The 17435-nt window shown below is 38.6% G+C and overlaps 1 protein-coding gene and 2 non-coding genes across 3 annotated transcripts; all 3 read right to left on the bottom strand.

Annotated features, from left to right (window-relative positions):
• Positions 1–907: 907 nt before the first annotated feature.
• On the bottom strand, positions 908–1375 carry LOC141691695 (uncharacterized). Its single transcript, XM_074496455.1, has one exon. It carries the CDS (start codon positions 1373–1375, stop codon positions 908–910), a length of 468 nt encoding a protein of 155 aa, XP_074352556.1.
• Positions 1376–4013: 2638 nt separating this feature from the next.
• Positions 4014–4120, bottom strand: LOC141694732 (small nucleolar RNA R71). The gene has a single exon (XR_012564016.1). It is a non-coding gene; the product is annotated as a small nucleolar RNA R71 (small nucleolar RNA).
• Positions 4121–16638: 12518 nt separating this feature from the next.
• Positions 16639–16745, bottom strand: LOC141694186 (small nucleolar RNA R71). Its single transcript, XR_012563512.1, has one exon. It is a non-coding gene; the product is annotated as a small nucleolar RNA R71 (small nucleolar RNA).
• Between the last annotated feature and the right edge of the window lie 690 nt (positions 16746–17435).

Genomic DNA, 17435 nt, shown 5'->3' with positions numbered 1-17435 from the left:
AAGATATTATGCTTAACATGTTTAGCTATATAGATATAGATTACGCAGGTTGAAAGAAAGACAGGAGAAGCATCTCTGAAGCTGTCAACCTAAGTGACAGGAGAAGCATCTCAGGAAGCTGTCAACTTTGTGGAAGAAGATTGATTTCTTATTATGATAAGAAATAACCTCAAATCCAACAACTTTGTGGAATACTATATGATAAGGCACCTTCACACCAGGTATCATTTATTTCGAGAGCATGTCTTTTAGTCAAAGAGTCACTTGCACAAACACTTATTAAATCACTTGTTAAAATTAATCTTTCAAGACTGGTTTGTAAGTGTGGGTTAAAATTAATCTTTTAAGACTGGTTTGTAAGTGTGGGATATCATTAAAAGTCCCATCTCCTTAGCAATCAGCTATTCGGATTAGACATCAACCTAGTGAACTCCGCCTGAGCCTCTAGTGAAGTAAATCTTTTCTCCGTGCCACCCATAATAGAATGCTCGGTAGACGAGGGATGGGTGCTATAATCACAAATGATAGCAATTTGGGTGTAAGTATCGTATGTAGGAGAGGCTAGGGTTTGTAGGTATAAAAGATGTGTTATATGTATGTAGATGTATATATATAGGATAGAGATAGGAGGGGTGGGGAGTTGTTTAGGGTGTAGAAATAGGGTTAGAATTAGGATAAATTTCGGGTTTGGGCTTGGTTTAATCTGATTTTCTATTTTTTCACTATTTTTTTTCTTTTCCAGGGACCTCGCGCGGGCACGCCATGTAGAGCGCGGGCGTGCCGCACTTCTGGAAAAAATTCTGGTTTTTGATTTTTTTTATTTTTTTAGCAAAAATACAAAAAATAAGTGGGTTGCCTCCCACGAAGCGCTTGTTTTATATCTTTAGCTTGATGTGAAACTTCGAAATCAAGTTGTCACAAGAACGGCGATCACCACCTCACAGTTCACCATATCCCCATAATAATGCTTTAACCTCTGAACATTTACTTTGAACTCTTGGTCCAGATGCTTATCAAAAATTTCCACAGCTCCATGTGGAAACACAGTTTTGACGATGAACGGACCTGACCACCGTGACTTAAGCTTTCCTGGAAAAAGTCGGAGATGAGAGTTGAACAATAGAACTTGCTGACCATGCATAAATGTCTTATGCACTAACCTCCTATCATGCCATCTCTTGACCTTCTCCTTGTATAACTTGTTATTTTCATAAGCCTGTAGTTGAAATTCGTCGAGTTCATTAAGTTGGAGCATTTTCTTTTCTCCAGCAGATTCCATGTCAAGCTTTAGCTTCTTCAAAGCCCAATATGCTTTATGTTCTAGCTCCGTAGGCAAATGACACGCCTTACCATATACCAATTGGAAAGGAGACATGCCTAGAGGAGTCTTGAATGTTGTTATATAGGCCTAAATAGCTTCATCTAGCTTTAACGGCTAATCTTTCCTTGATAGACTCACAACCTTCTCCAAGATTCGCTTGATATCTCGATTAGAGACTTCAGCTTGCCCAATAGTTTGAGGATGATAAGTTGTGGCCACACGAGGATTCACATGATATCTTTCCGTTAATGCAGTAAATTTGTGATTGCAGAAATGCGATCCCTCATCACTGATTATGACCCTTGGAGTACTGAAACATGTGAATATCTGCTTATGAAGAAAATTGATCACCACATTAGCATCGTTGGTTGGCAAAGCTTTAACCTCAACCCATTTAGTCACATAATCCACCTCCAAAAGAATATATTGATTATTGCATGATGAGACAAATGGCCCCATGAAGTCGATTCCCCAAACATCGAAAATCTTAACTTCGAGAAGCATATTGAGAGGCATCTTTTCTCTCTTGGACATATTTCCAAATCATTTACAGCGATCACATCTCAACACGAACTGATGAGCATCTTTAAACAAAGTAGGTTGTTAAGTGGCATTTATATCCACTCAGAATGCTTTTTAAAGGCTCGAATTGATGTTTTGTACTCAAGTTAATTATGTATTTGATGTGGTTTTGTAGTATTTTGCATTTCAGGGCATAATCGGGAGAAGGAATGGTTGTACAATGTTCTTATGCTTGGAAGAGTGTAGGGAAGGAGCCTCGGATGATTGCGCGAAGAAACCAGCAAAAGAAAGTGAAGAAAATAAATTTTTTCTGAGATATAAGGCAGCCGCACCCAAGTATAGAGCGGTCGCGCTCGGTTTGTAGTTTGTCAGGGCGGCTGCACCGCTTCACAGAGCGGCCGCACCAGGTCGGCTTTTCAGAATCCTATTGCTACTAGAATATTGATCTGCTGGACTTTTGGATTATTTTGGGCTGGTATTTAAAGACATCTTAAAGATGTTTTAATAATAGAGACTAAGGAGAAGATGACGAGAAGACCTAAGAACACAAATACAATGAAGGAGAAGAAAAGCTTATTTTTACTTATAATTCTTTGATTGAGTTATAATCTTGGATGCTTGTTTTCTTGTTTATTGAACCTAATACTCTTGATTACGTACTTTGATTATTAATTCATTTTATAAAGACTTAGTTTATTATACCATCCTTTCATCGGAACCCACGGTGATAACGAGTTCGGTTATGAACTAATCGTTATCGTGAGGTTCTAGCGGATTTACTTATAGATTTTAATAGTTAATTTATTTCGATATCTTAGTGTGTGGTGATTGTATGATATCCTAGTATTGGTTGTGCTTATTCATCTTATGAACTTCTCGACCTTATAAGATAGCGTGTTAATCTCTATTGAAGCGAAAGTGAATTTAGAGGTTTAGAACTTGCCATGCTAGTATAGGTTCATATATTTGTTATGCATGATTCGTATATAATTTTAACCATCTTACTTTCCCTATATAATCACGATAGATAACTTGCGCATTAAACCTTTATGTTGTCAAATTCTATAGACATATAGGGTCTCAACATAATTGGTGTATATTCAACTTCTATCTCTTCTTTGGATGTCTGGTAGTAGGGTACTCGTGCAATGAAAGTTGGCGTTACTAGTTTCGTGTTATCTGATTAGTTGTCATCACCATTGTATGCTAAGGTTAAAGAACAATGACTTTGAATGAAGTAGTAATGAAGTTAGAATCACCTGTTTGTTTCATATTGGTAATTCAACCTCAATTTTCTTAGTTAATGTTAGTTAGTATAATCTTCTAATTTAATTAAAACCAACTTGCTAATTGTCTTAGCATTGAACGCTAGCCATATCCTTGTTGTATAAGTGGATAAATTGAACTTAACCTAAACCAGTCTTTGTGGGAACGAACTAGAAAGAATTTTATATTACTTGTGAACGTGTATAGTTGCGTGTAATTTTAGCATGTGTTTTCATCCTAACAAGTTTTTGGCACCACTTCCGGGGACTCGGTGTTAATTTTTAGTTTATGTGCTTGACATCCGTGGTTGTTAAAGTACACCCCTCGGATATTTTACTTACTTGTTTGCTTATTGCTTTTTCAGGTACTCTAGAGAGCGTGTATGCTAACACATTCTTGATCTCGCAAGAGAACACTGGATAAAGTGGAGGAAGTAGTAGAAGAAGTTCTTACTGAGGAGAAAGTAGAAGAAGAAGTCTTAGTTGAGAAAGTTGCAGAAGAAGCGATCGTTGCAATGGGAGAACCAGTAGCAAATCTGAAAGCTTTGATGGATTACTCTCAACCGAAGATTAATGATATTCCATCTAGCATTGTCATACCAGCCATCGCGGATAACACTTTTAAAATCAAAGCTAGCACGATTCAGATGGTGCAAAACTTATTCCAGTTTGGGGGTTCTCCAACGGAAGATCCCAACAAGCATATTAGAGATTTCATCGAGATCTGTGACATTTTCAAATTCAACAATGTTTCTGAAGATGCTCTTAAGCTGAGGCTTTTGTCATTCTCTCTGAGGGATAAAGCTAAGTGTTGGTTGCATTCTCTACCACCAGGCTCTATTACTACTTGGGAAGATCTTTCTCAAAAGTTTCTTACTAAATTCTTCCATATGGCAAAGACAGCTGCAATCAGAAACACTCTTACTCAATTCGCACAGCAATCGGGAGAGTCTTTATGTGAAGCTTGGGATCGTTATAAGGATATGCTTAGAAAGTATCCTCATCATGGGATGCCTGACTGGATGATTATTAACTACTTTTATAATGGCTTGGGAGCACAATCTAGACCTATGCTTGATGCAGCATCAGGTGGAGCCTTGTGGGCTAAGAGCTATGATGAAGCTTATGAGTTGATTGAACTGATGGCTTCTAATGAAAACCAGAATCCTTCTCAGCGACTACCTCAAGGCAAGGTAGCAGGAATTCTATAGGTAAATGCAGCTACTGCTATAGCTGCTCAGCTTAAGCCTTTAACGATGAAGGTGGATTCTTTGGCTAATTATGGGGTTAATCAGATCACTGGTGTTTGTGAGCTTTATGTTGGTGCGCATGAGTGTTCAATTTCTAGTGAATCATCTCAGTTCGTGAGCAACTTTTAGAGGTCACAGCAACCAGTTCGAGCCACCTATCATCCCAATAACCACAATCATCCTAACTTCAGCTGGAGCAACAATCAGAATACGGTGCAACAACCTTATCAGCAATATGCAGCAAAGCAATTCAATCCTTCTGATTTTAACAACCGCAATATGCACCAAGACAACAACTCCAACTTCAAAAATCTAATGAAAAATCTGAATTGGAGGAGTTGAGGCTCATGTGCAAGAGCCAAGCGGTTTCTATTAAGACCTTGAAGAATCAAATTGGGATGATTGCCAATGTCGTGCTGAATCGTCAACCTGGTACACTCTCTAGTGACACCGAAGTTCCAGGAAAGAAGGAAGCAAAAGAGCAAGTTAAAGGCAATTACATTAAGGCCTGGGAAGGTTGCGAATCTTGAAAAATCTCAAGTTCCAGAAGATAAAGTTGTGGCTAAAGAAGATGTGCAGAAGGAAGTAGAAGTGGAAATAATGAAGAAAACTGTGGAACACACTCCTCCTGAGGGTAATACAGGGGAGAAACAGGTCTATCCTCCACTTCCTTTTCCTAAAAGGCTGCAGAAGCAAAAGTTAGATAAGCAATTTGCTAAGTTTCTGGAGATGTTCATGAAACTTCATATCAACATACCTTTCGCTGAAGCTCTGGAACAGATGCCTAGCTATGTGAAGTTTATGAAAGGTATTCTTTCGCGGAAAGTAAAGCTCGATGACTTAGAGACCGTTGCTCTAACGGAGGAATGCAGTGTTGTGACACAACAGAAGTTGCCTCCAAAGCTTAAAGATCCTGGAAGCTTCACTATTCCTTGCACTATCGGAAACTTGTCGTTCGACAAGTGTTTATGTGATTTGGGAGCTAGCATCAATATGATGCCTTTGTCTGTCTTCAAGAAGTTGGACTTACTTGATTCAAAGCCTACATATATGTCCTTGCAGTTGGTCGATCGTTCTTTTACATATCCACGAGGCATTGTGGAGGATGTCTTGGTCAAGAAGGACAAACTCATCTTTCCTGCTGACTTTATAATTCTTGATTTCGAGGAGGATAAAAAGATTCCCATAATCTTGGGAAGACCATTCTTGGCTACTGGCCGAACCTTGACTATTATGCAGAAGGGTGAGCTCACTATGCGAGTATTGGATCAGGATGTGACTTTTAATGTATTCAATGCCATGAAATTCCCTACTGATAATGAGGAGTGCTTAAAAGTGGAATTGGTCGATTTTGTGGTTACTTCAGAACTTGATCAATTGTTATGGTCTGATGCCTTAGTGAAAGCCTTGTTGGGAAATTCAGATAGTGAAGATGATGAAGGTGATGAGCAGTTACAGTATTTAAATACTTCTTCTTGGAAGCGAAGGCTGGACATGCCTTTTGAATCTCTTGGAATGTCAGAATTCAAAAATGTTGAGGGGCGTCTCAAGCCATCTATTGAGAAAACTCCTACAATCGAGCTTAAACCATTGCCTGAACACTTAAGGTATGCTTTTTAGGTGATGCATCTATTTTGCCTGTTATTATTGCATCTGTCCTTTTAGGTAATGATGAGGAAAAGCTCTTGAGTATACTGAGAGAGTCCAAATCGGCAATTGGATGGACTATAGCTAATATCAAGGAAATCAGCCCTTCTTATTGCATGCATAAAATTCTGCTAGAGGAAGGAAGCAAGCCGACAGTTGAGCAACAGAGAAGGCTTAATCTGATCATGAAGGAGGTTGTGAAGAAGGAAATTCTCAAGTGGCTAGATGCAGGGATCATCTATCCTATTTCTGACAGTTCTTGGGTGAGCCCAGTTCAGTGTGTGCCGAAGAAAGAAGACATCACAGTGGTTGCTAATGAGAAGAATGAGCTCATTCATACTCGAACAGTCATAGAGTGGAGAGTTTGCATGGATGATAGGAAGTTGAACAAAGAAACGAGGAAGGATCATTTTCCTCTTCATTTTATTGATCAGATGCTTGACAAGTTGGCTGGGCATGAATACTATTGTCTTCTGGATGGCTATTCGGGCTATAATCAGATTTACATCGCTCCAGAAGATCAGGAAAAGACTACCTTCACTTGTCTTTTTGGTACTTTTTCCTTCAGAAGAGTTTCTTTTGGGTTGTGTGGTGCACCTGCCATATTTCAGAGATGTATGATGGCCATTCTCTCTGACATGATTGGTCAGAATATGGAGGTGTTCATGGATGATTTTTCTATGTTTGGGGATTCTTTCGACGAGTGCTTGCAAAATCTTGGCGTAGTTCTTAAAAGGTGTGTTGAGACCAATCTTGTTCTTAACTGGGAGAAAAGTCACTTTATGGTGTAAGAGGGCATCATTCTTGGGCACATGGTCTCTAGTAAGGGTCTTGAGGTGGACAAAGCAAAGGTAGGGGTCATTGAAAACCTTCCTCCACCAATTTATGTCAAGGAGATTCACAGTTTCCTTGATCATGCGGGTTTTTATCGGCGATTCATCAAGGACTTCTCTAAAATCTCTAAACCGTTGTGTAATCTGCTAGAGAAAGATGTCCCTTTCAAGTTTTATGATGAGTGTCATGCTGCTTTTGAGAGCTTAAAGAAGAGTTTGATCACGATACCTGTCATAACTGCACGTGATTGGATTGAGCCTTTTGAAATGAAGTGCGATGCAAGTGAATATGTAGTTGGAGTAGTTCTTGGGCAAAGGAAGAACAATATATTTCATGTGGTCTACTATGCTAGTAAGACCCTCAATGGTGCTCAACTGAACTATACTACTACTGAGAAGGAACTCTTAACCATTGTCTACGGTTTTGAGAAGTTTCGATCTTATTTGCTTGGGACGAAGGTGATAGTTTTCACTAATCACGCTGCTATTCGCTATCTCTTTTTGAAGGACTCGAAGCCTAGATTGATTCGATGGGTTCTTTTACTTCAAGAGTTTGAGTTGGAGATCAAGGATAGGAAAGGTACTGAGAATCAAGTTGCTGATCATCTATCTCGGTTAGAAGATCCAAGTACGGCTTCACAGGATAAGACATTGATACGTGAGTCTTTTCCGGATGAGCAGTTGTTTGGGGTGCAAGAAGAGGAACCGTGGTTCGCAGACATTGTGAACTACCTTTTGAGCAACATTACGCCTCCAGACTTATATTCTGCTCAAAAGAAGAAGTTTTTTCATGAGGTGAAGTGGTACATGGATGAGTCATATAACACACCCAAATCCGGGGTCGGGGATCCGGGTTGTCACAAGTTCCATTTCCCTTAATAACACTTAATCTTAATAAACAACCAACTACTGCGTATTGTGACCCCACAAAATGCACACACACCACAAGTTATAGTATCAGAGATGAATACCAAAAAAATAACACAAGTCATTTTATTCCACAATTATAAACCATTACACCTTAAAAGGGTTTCTGAATAAATTTACATTTTCTTTGCCATTATTACATTTCATAAATATACATAAGTCTGGTACATCAACAGTTGAAAACCTAGCCTATTGGTAGTTCCTACCTCAGCTACAGCGGCATCAACGCCTACAGGAAACTACGGAACATTTCTTATTCGCTCGCGAATTGGGAGCTTGGTCATGTTCATCTTGTCTAGCTGTTGTTGTGTGATAAAAGAATAAAGCAAGGGTGAGCAACAAGCCCACCGAAATAACATGTATAATAATTAATAATAAATGAGCATCTTCATAGTACTCATGAAAGTCTTGGTCAAGCAGAAATGAACCAAGTTTGATATCTTAACACGACCAAGTCGTAAAATATTCAGTATATATGTATATATACTTTTCAAAATCTTGGAAGTCCTCTTCCATACATAATATACACAGAGTTCCAGTTTATAACTATATAAAAATATCGTTGCAAGGTGATCTCATATATCTAAGCTTGTCTCAATATTTTTTTGAAAATCTTTGTCATGCATAAGATAATCATTTACTAGATATAAGGTGAAAAGATGAAGTTACAAGATACTCCAATATACTTATATATTTTCCAAATACTACTTGAACTACCACCATTTAAGGTATAATCAGTTTCAAAAGTTCACCGCATAGATGAGACTACAAGATAAGACTTGAATAGAATCAATCTTTAAAATATCATTCAAAAGAAATTAAGTTACGAGATACTTCATTAAGTCCCGATAGATATATATACACCTATATATATATATCTCATATTTTCCTTGAAAACCTCTGTTCTGAACAGTAAAAATAGAGTTGTAATACCCAATGAATTTGGAAAGAAGAAAACTATAGCATAAACCCGATATCTTGCTGATTAGGCAAAAATACCCATTAGTAATCTTTTCTACCAGTAGATGGATGAATTCCTTGTCGGTCATCACCCTGGCCGCATTAAGACCTCGCGCTAGACCATTACCCGGCCACTCACGCGTTGATGGACTGTCACCATGCCTCTTACACCTTGATAGACAGTACCTCGGCCCGTCGCTTATGCCAACTCAATTAGATGGACTTACTTCCCGAACGTTGGGCAAGTAATCAAATTGTTTTCTCAAAACAGCAACCTCGTTGCGAATATAAAATAACCCACAGAGCCGGATCCCTCATATTTTTGAGCGAGTATTCAAGTCCCCTTCGAAAGGAAGATCTTAAATTTGAAAACGAGTTTTGGGATCCGCTCTAGCCTTTAAAATCATTTTAAAGACTCGAAAATATTTTTGAAAGTGTTAAAAATAAGGATTATTTAATAGAATAAATCAATTCCAAGATAATCAAAGAATATCCGAATATTATGCTATAAATAATATTCAAATAACGAATAGCTTTTATCAAAGCAAATGAAGTAAAAGTTTTGAAAATAACTTTATGAAAATATTTAAGGTAAGAATGATTGACGGTATCAATCATTTCTCAAATACTTGGCGAATAGCGAAACATTATTCTTTAAGAAAATAATGAATATTATTTAATAAAATAAATGGAGTCGTAAGTCCTCGAATGAATATTCAAACTAATATTCACTTATAAATTAAAACTATCGAATAAACATTATTCGATTAATAGTTTTGAAAACTATATATATATATATATATATATAATCAGGAACATAGCCTCCCGATTTAGAAAAATGTTAACTTTTGGGTCCCCTATACTAAGGGTATATGCAAATAATGTCTATCTCTGGCATAGGTATTATGCAGTTTATAAATAAATGAATCGATAACAAGATATCAAGATTACAAAACAGGCATGCATATATATATATCATATCAACATGCTCCAATATATCGCAAGATTTGCTAATAACAATCATGCACTTATCATAAGATAATGCATATACATATATATATCACAACAACAGTTATACGGGTAGAAAACTTGCCTGAGTGTTCCGAGATAGACTTAAGCTTAGAGTGGGTTAGGTAACCTATGAACAACAATATAATCCGGAATTAGACCACAGTCGCTTAAGAAACTAGTCAAAACTCACTCATACCCTAACAGTCGCTTATACGCTTAACGATTTGCGTTAATCACTCGCGTACCCTCGGCTCCACCAATTTTAATAAATTAACCGTTACGAATTTTAAGGCGACTCTTTCGCGAAAACTTTACTAACTGCCTTATTCACTTGACATAATTCTTTCATATTTCGATTAATCATTTAAAGGTCCTCAATTATGGTCTCAAAGTTACTCGAGGTTTCGGGGTTCGCTCGCGAAATGCCGTTACTTAAAATGGTCATGTTTCATCGCTCGTAACTCGGATTTAGGCGAACGACATATACTTAAAGGTCCAGAAGTTTTATACCTTTATTTATGAGGGGAAAGTTGCTAGGAAGTCTTACAACCTTGATTAATCCTTATACAAGCTTGGATCTCACAAACAATCAAGAAAACACAAAGTTAGATTTTGAAGTTCCTAATAGTCTGATTGAACGAACTGTAAAAATAAGGGTCTTACCTTGCTTATTTGGACAAGACTTGTGAACAAAAGTTGTAGGTCATCTCAAATCCTTTCCAAAGAGCTATAGAACATAATATTTGAGTGAGTATTGTAGGAGATATGCCAATTTTAAGTTGCTGCTCTGGTTTTGGCCGAGAGCAAGGGAAGAAGAAGTGAAGTAAAAATGTTTCTAGTTTGATTAAATGATTTGTGTGGTTTTTGTTGCTTGGTTAACAACTTACCTTGGTTTAGCTATAGTTTAAATGCTTAACTAGAATTAATTCTTGACAAATATCTAATTAACCATGCTTATGTCACCATCATTACATCACCTAGTTGCCGCTTATCAAAATCCCATGGTTTGATGATGTCATAGCCCCTTGGCTTCTTGAACAAGCTTGTCTCTTGGCCACGTATCTGTTTTACGGTTCGCTTAACTCTCGTTCATGTTAATTGTTTGAGGAATTATATACGGAATCTCATTACTTGGGCTTCCCTGAACCTTTATTAATATCTTATATTCCTTTAATGATCCTCTGCTATAATCCTTAAATAAAAATCACTTTAATTATGTTACCTTATACTTAATCCTTTCGGCATCTGGTGGATTTTCGGGAAAAACAAAAGTGTTCGAATCTGAATTCTGACGACCTTTACATACACTCATTTACTTTATGTAATACTAATAAGATCTCAGAATTTCCATAACAGTACTCCTATATAGTGTGGTCTGATAATTTTCCTTAATCAGCATCATCAGCAAAAAGTTATTATTCATCAGGGTTTCAAATATTTCCAAAAATTAAGGTTATTACAAGCCATTTTTGTTCCACCCAGGAGCTGACCAAATTATCAGGAGATGTATTCCGTACAACGAGACAGAGGGTATCTTGTGAAACTGTCATTCGACTGTTTATGGAGGCCATTATGGTGAAGAAAAGACAACAGCTCGTATCCTTCAAGCAGGATTCTTCTGCCCTACATTGTTTAAGGATGCGCATCGGTTCATTTTGAAGTGTGATCACTTCCAGCGTGTTGTTAATATGTCCAAGAGGGATGAGATGCCTCTTAATGTGCTACTCGAGGTTGAGGTCTTCGATGTTTGGGGAATTGACTTCATGGGGCCGTTTGTCTCATCTTGCAATAATCAGTATATCTTGTTGGCGGTCGATTATATGTCAAAATGGTTTGAAGTTAAAGCTTTGCCGACAAATGATGCGAATGTAGTGCTTAATTTTCTTCACGGGAAGATATTCACAAGATTTGGGACTCAAAGAGTCATAATTAGTGACGAGGGATTGCATTTCTACAATCGCAAGTTCACTGCTATGATGCAAAGATATAATGTGAATCATCGCATTGCTACAGCCTACCATCCTCAGACTAATGGTCAAGCTGAGGTATCTAACAGAGAGTTCAAGCTTATTCTGGAGAAAGTTGTATGTCCGTCAATGTAGGATTGGTCTTTGAAGCTGGATGAAGCTGTTTGGGCATATCGAACAGCATACAAGACTCCACTAGGCATGTCACAGTTTCAGTTGGTTTATGGTAAAGGATGTCATTTGCTTGTGGAGTTAGAAAACAAGGCATATTGGGCTTTGAAGAAATTGAACCTTGATATGATGCAGCTAGTAAGAAAAGAATGCTTTAATTGAATGAACTCGATGAGTTTCGACTTCAAGCATATGAGAACAACAAAATGTATAAGGAGAAAGTCAAGAGGTGGCACGATAGGGGTCTAATGCTCAAATCATTTGTGTCGGGGCAACAAGTTCTTTTGTTTAACTCTCGTCTCCGTCTTTTTCCTGGAAAGTTGAAGTCGAGTTGGTCAGGGCCGTTGTTATCAAAACTATGTTTCCACATGGAGCGGTGGAAATTTTTGAGAATGATCCAGGCCAAGCGTTCAAGGTGAATGGACAGCGTTTGAAGCATTACTATGGGAATACGGCAAACCGTGAGGTGGTTAGTGCCATTTTATTGTCCACTTGATCTCGGGATTCTACGTCAAGCTAGCGACGTAAACCAAGAGCTTCTTGGGAGGCAACCCAAGCTTGTTGTACATTAGTAGAAGTTAAAAGGAAGAAAAAGCAGAAGAAAACACAAAAAAATATAAAAAAAATAGAAAACAGGGTATTTTTTCCAAAAGCAGACGCGCCCGCGCTGCCTGGCGGGGCGGCCGCTCTGAAAGTACAGAAGTACGGCGCGCCCGCGCTGGGAAGCGGGGCGGCCGCGCTGGAACTCCAAGGACACGGCATGCCCGCGCTGCCTTGTGGGCGGCCCCGCTGAGCTCCTGTAGAAGAAAAAAAATCAGAAAAACGAAAATTCAAAACAAAATCAAACACACCAACCGAATTTCCCTCCTCCACTTCCCTTAATTCCTTCTCCAATTCAATTCTTACACCCCATTACCCCCACTAATTCCATAATCTTATCCCACTTCTATTCTAAACCTAATTCTTAATCCCTATATATACATACACTTATACACAATCATCTCCACCATTCTTTTCAATTCTCAAACCTAAATCTCTCTTAAACACTTCTCTTTTCTCAACTTATTCAAATCCAATGGCACCCAAGAAAGCAAGGACTCAAGTTAGCAACAGCACCACCGATTCTTCAAGTATTGGGGGTGTGAGGTCTAGGTTTGCTACTCCGGAGGCTAAAGCGGAGTGTACGAGGCTGCTATCGAAGCCCATAGCGAAGGAGAGGGGTTTTTTACCATCGAGGAGAGATGGTAAGCTTTTGGATAAGATTCTGGAAATGGGTTGGGTCACTTTTTTGATGATATGGGTGTTGGCGCGCCCACCTTTTGGAGAAATTTTTCAGATTCTTCGTTTTGATGAATTTTAGGGCTAGCTACCTTTCCAGACCTCAAGTTGATTGCCTTCAAGTGTTCCTTGACTTCCCACTTGCCTGGATTAGCTTCTGTATCACTAGGAAGAGTTCCTTGTGATCGGTTAAATAAAGCATTGGTAATTTGCCCTATTTGATTCTCCAGAGTTTTGATTGGAACAGCTTGGATTTTGCACATCACCCTCAACTCCTCCAATTCAGATTGTTCATTCGAAGATGGACCTACACCTCCATGAGATTATTGTTGCATTCTTTTAGATATATTTGTGATGTCGTGTCTAATCTGATTTGTTTAGTTTCAGAACTTACCATCAGAACTTAACTGGAAATCAGAACTTACTGAAGAAAGGAAGTTATCAGAACTTAAGCCATCAGAACTTAAGTGCGGATACATTTCAGGGATGAAAAGCGGATGATTTATAGGAGAGGATCTGGATTAAACAAAAGAAGATATGCTTGGAGAGTTGTACAGCTAATGGACTACAGTAGATAATCTCTGGTTGATGTACTTTAGGAAACAGAATATATCATATCAATTAGGAGATATCTTGTAACTGTATAGTATATAAACACAGATTAGGGTTTACACTATATGTGTTATCATTCACGAGAATATTATTCATTGTAGCCCTAGCAGCTCTTAGTGATATTATACATCACTGAGAGAGTAGATTAAACCTACTGTAACAGAGTTTGATATATTGAATAAACTTGTTTTCTGTTACATACTTATGTTTATAATCGAATTGATTGTAGACCCTCAAGAACCTGCAAAGGTTCAACCCATTCAAAACACCAATAGATATGAAACCATCAGGGTTCCTATGCTCAGGGTGTCTGAGTACCCTGTATGGAATGTGAAGATGGCCATGTTTCTGGAAGCTACAGGTCCAGAATATTTAGACATAATTTATGATGGTCCACACAAGCCCACAAAGCTTTCTATTGCAGTTGGGAATGAGCCACAGAAGATGATTCCCAAAGAAAAGAGAGAACTCGCCACTGAAGACATATCTTCACTAGGCAAGGATGCAAAAGTAAGACACTTGCTTCATAGTGCACTTGACAATGTCATGTCAAATAGGGTGATTGGATGCAAGACTGCAAAAAAATCTGAGATGCATTGGAAGTGAGATGTCAGGGAACCAATGTCATCAAAAAGAACAGGAAGACAATACTCACACAGGAGTATGAGCACTTTGACTCAAAATCTGATGAGTCACTAACTGATACATATGAGAGATTCATAAAGCTATTGAATGATCTTTCACTAGTTGATAAGTGGCATTTTATACCACTTAGAACGTCTTAAAATGGCTTAAATTGGTGTCTTGAAATCAAGTATTTTGTGTATTTGATGCGTTTTTCTAGTGTTTATGCATTTCAGGGTATTAGTTGCATTTCGGAGAAGGAATCATCAAGAATAAGCCTTGGCATGTGTTCACCATTGCGAGAGGAAAAGAACGGGCAGATTACGGCGAAGAAACGGAGCAAACCTGGAAATTTTCCAGTAGGGTCCTGCGCGCCCGCGCAGCAATGCTGAGCGGCCGCGCAGCAGCCTTGCGCGCCCGCGCAGAAATGCTGAGCGGCCGCGCAGGGTTGGGGAAAAAGATATATTATTTTAGACTTCTACTTCTGTTTGGCTTCCAACTTCTATGTAATCTGAGTTTTATGGGACTATTATATAGGTAGATTTGAGACGTTTTTCATAGAGAATTAAGAGGAGATTATGTTTTAGATTGTGTTTTGCAAGAAGCGAAGGAGATAAGGAAGAAGACCGATTTAGCACACAGCATCGAAGAGGAAGCATATATTCTTGTGATTCTTGTTTCGTTGTAACGTTGGATGCTAGTTTTCTTGCTTTGACTTATTTACTCTTGTGACGTACTCTGTTTTAATATAATTAGTTTAGTTATTATTTTCTTGTGTTTGTTTATCATGATTTCATATGAACCCATGATGGCGATAAGTTCTATTATGGGCTAATAGTGATCATGGGGTTGTAACGGATTTATTATGGAATTCTTTAGTTAATTGTTTAATACTTTAGTGTGTGATGATTGCATGATATCTAGTATTGGTTGTGCGTATTCGTCTTATGTGCGTCGCAAACATATAAGATAGGGTGTTAATCTCTTGTGAAGCGACGGTGGATCTTGAGATTTAGAACTTGCCATGCTAGCATAGGTTCATGTACGTTGTGCATGATTAGTGGGTAACTCTAACAGTTTTATTTGCCCTATGTAATCAAAATGAATAACTTGCGCTTAAATCGTTGTGTTGTCAATTTCTGTAGACATATAGGAACTCAACATAATTGATGACTATTCAACTTCTATCTTAATTGTGGATGCTTGGTAGAATGGTATTAGTACAATGAAAGTTGGCTTTTATCAGTTTCGTGTTATTCGATTAATATCATCACTGTCACATGCTAAAGGTAATAACAATGGTTATAGAAGGAAGTAATAATGAAGTTGTGATCTCATGAGTGTTTTATTATTGATAAATTAAAGTGTTAGTTAAGTGGTTAATTAAGTAGTTAATTATAGTTAATATTTAATCAACAATTTTAAGTGTTATCTTAACATTGAGAAGTAATCATACATTGGTGAGTGAGTTTAATTAGACAATAACTTAGTCTGAGTCTCTGAGGGAACGAACTAGAAAGTATTCTATATTACTTGCGAACGCGTATACTTGCGTGAATATTAGTGCGTGATTTCGCCCTAACAAGTTTTTGGCGCCGCTGCCGGGGACTCGGCGTATTTGTTTAGTTTATGTACTTACCATCATTGGTCATTAGGACTCAGTGATTAGGACGTAGTAGTTAATTACTCTTTTCGGTTGTGTTTCAGGTACTTTAGCAAACGTTTATGCAAACTCGTTCTCGTGCTCGCAAGAGGACCTTAGATACAGCTGAGGAGAAAGACGAAGTTCTTGATACACCGGAGAAGTTAGATTTTGAGGATTCGGATTCAGGAACTGAGCAGAAAGAACCAGTAAACATGGGAGATCGTATTGTTCAAGCTGATCCAACTCTTATGGATTTTTCTCGGCCTAAAATTGATGACATTCAGTCAAGCATCCTTCTTCCGGCTATTCAAGCTAACACCTTTGAAATCAAGCCGGGCACTATTCAGATGGTGCAGAATTCTGTTTCTTCTGGAGGAGCGGCAACTGAAGACCCCAACATGCACATAAGGAATTTTGTCGAGATCTGCAGCACTTTTAAGTATAATGGCGTGACTGATGAGGCTATCAAGTTGAGGCTTTTCCCATTCTCACTGAGGGATAAAGCTAAAGACTGGTTACATTCTGAACCAGCTGGGTCCATCACTACGTGGCAAGATCTTGCACAAAAGTTTCTGGTGAAGTTTTATCCAATGGCAAAGACTGCTGCTATGAGGAGTGCTCTTACTCAGTTTGCGCAGCAACCTACAGAATCTATGTGCGAGGCTTGGGAACGCTACAAGGAAATGTTGAGAAAATGTCCACATCATGGAATGCCGGATTGGATGGTAATCACTGGTTTTTATAATGGTTTGGGGGCCCAATCTCGGCCCATGCTCGATGCAGCAGCTGGAGGCGCCTTATGGGCTAAAAGCTATACTGAGGCGTATAATCTTATCGAGACGATGGCTGCAAATGAGCATCAAAACCCAACTCAGAGGATGACGTCAGGCAAGGTAGCAGGTATTCTGGAAGTTGATGCAGCCACCGCTATTGCAGCCCAGCTCTAAGCGCTATCAATGAAGGTTGATTCTTTGGCTACGTATGGAGTTAATCAAATAGCTATGGTTTGTGAGCTTTGTGCAGGTTCTCATGCTACGGATCAGTGTTCTCTTGTCAATGAATCTGTTCAGTATGTGAATAATTATCAGCGACAACAGCAGCCTGTACCAGCGACCTATCATCCTAACAACAGAAATCATCCAAATTTCAGCTGGGGAAATAATCAGAATGCTATTCAGCCACCATATCAGCAAGGAGTAAGTAAACAGTTTAACCCACCTGGATTCCAGCAACCACAGCAGTATGCTACAAGGCAATCATATCCTCAACAGGGAAGTGCAGCTGCACCTACTAGTGCTGATTTTGAGGAACTTAAGTTGTTGTGCAAGAGTCAGGCGGTTTCTATCAAGACCTTGGAAAATCAAATCGGTCAATTAGCCAATGCAGTGCTCAATCGTCAACC

The sequence above is a fragment of the Apium graveolens genome, chromosome 10 (genome assembly GCF_009905375.1).
Source record: "Apium graveolens cultivar Ventura chromosome 10, ASM990537v1, whole genome shotgun sequence".
Taxonomy (NCBI): domain Eukaryota; kingdom Viridiplantae; phylum Streptophyta; class Magnoliopsida; order Apiales; family Apiaceae; genus Apium; species Apium graveolens.
The sequence above is the reverse complement of the archived record's forward strand: the minus strand, read 5'-3'. Positions and strand labels throughout refer to the sequence as shown.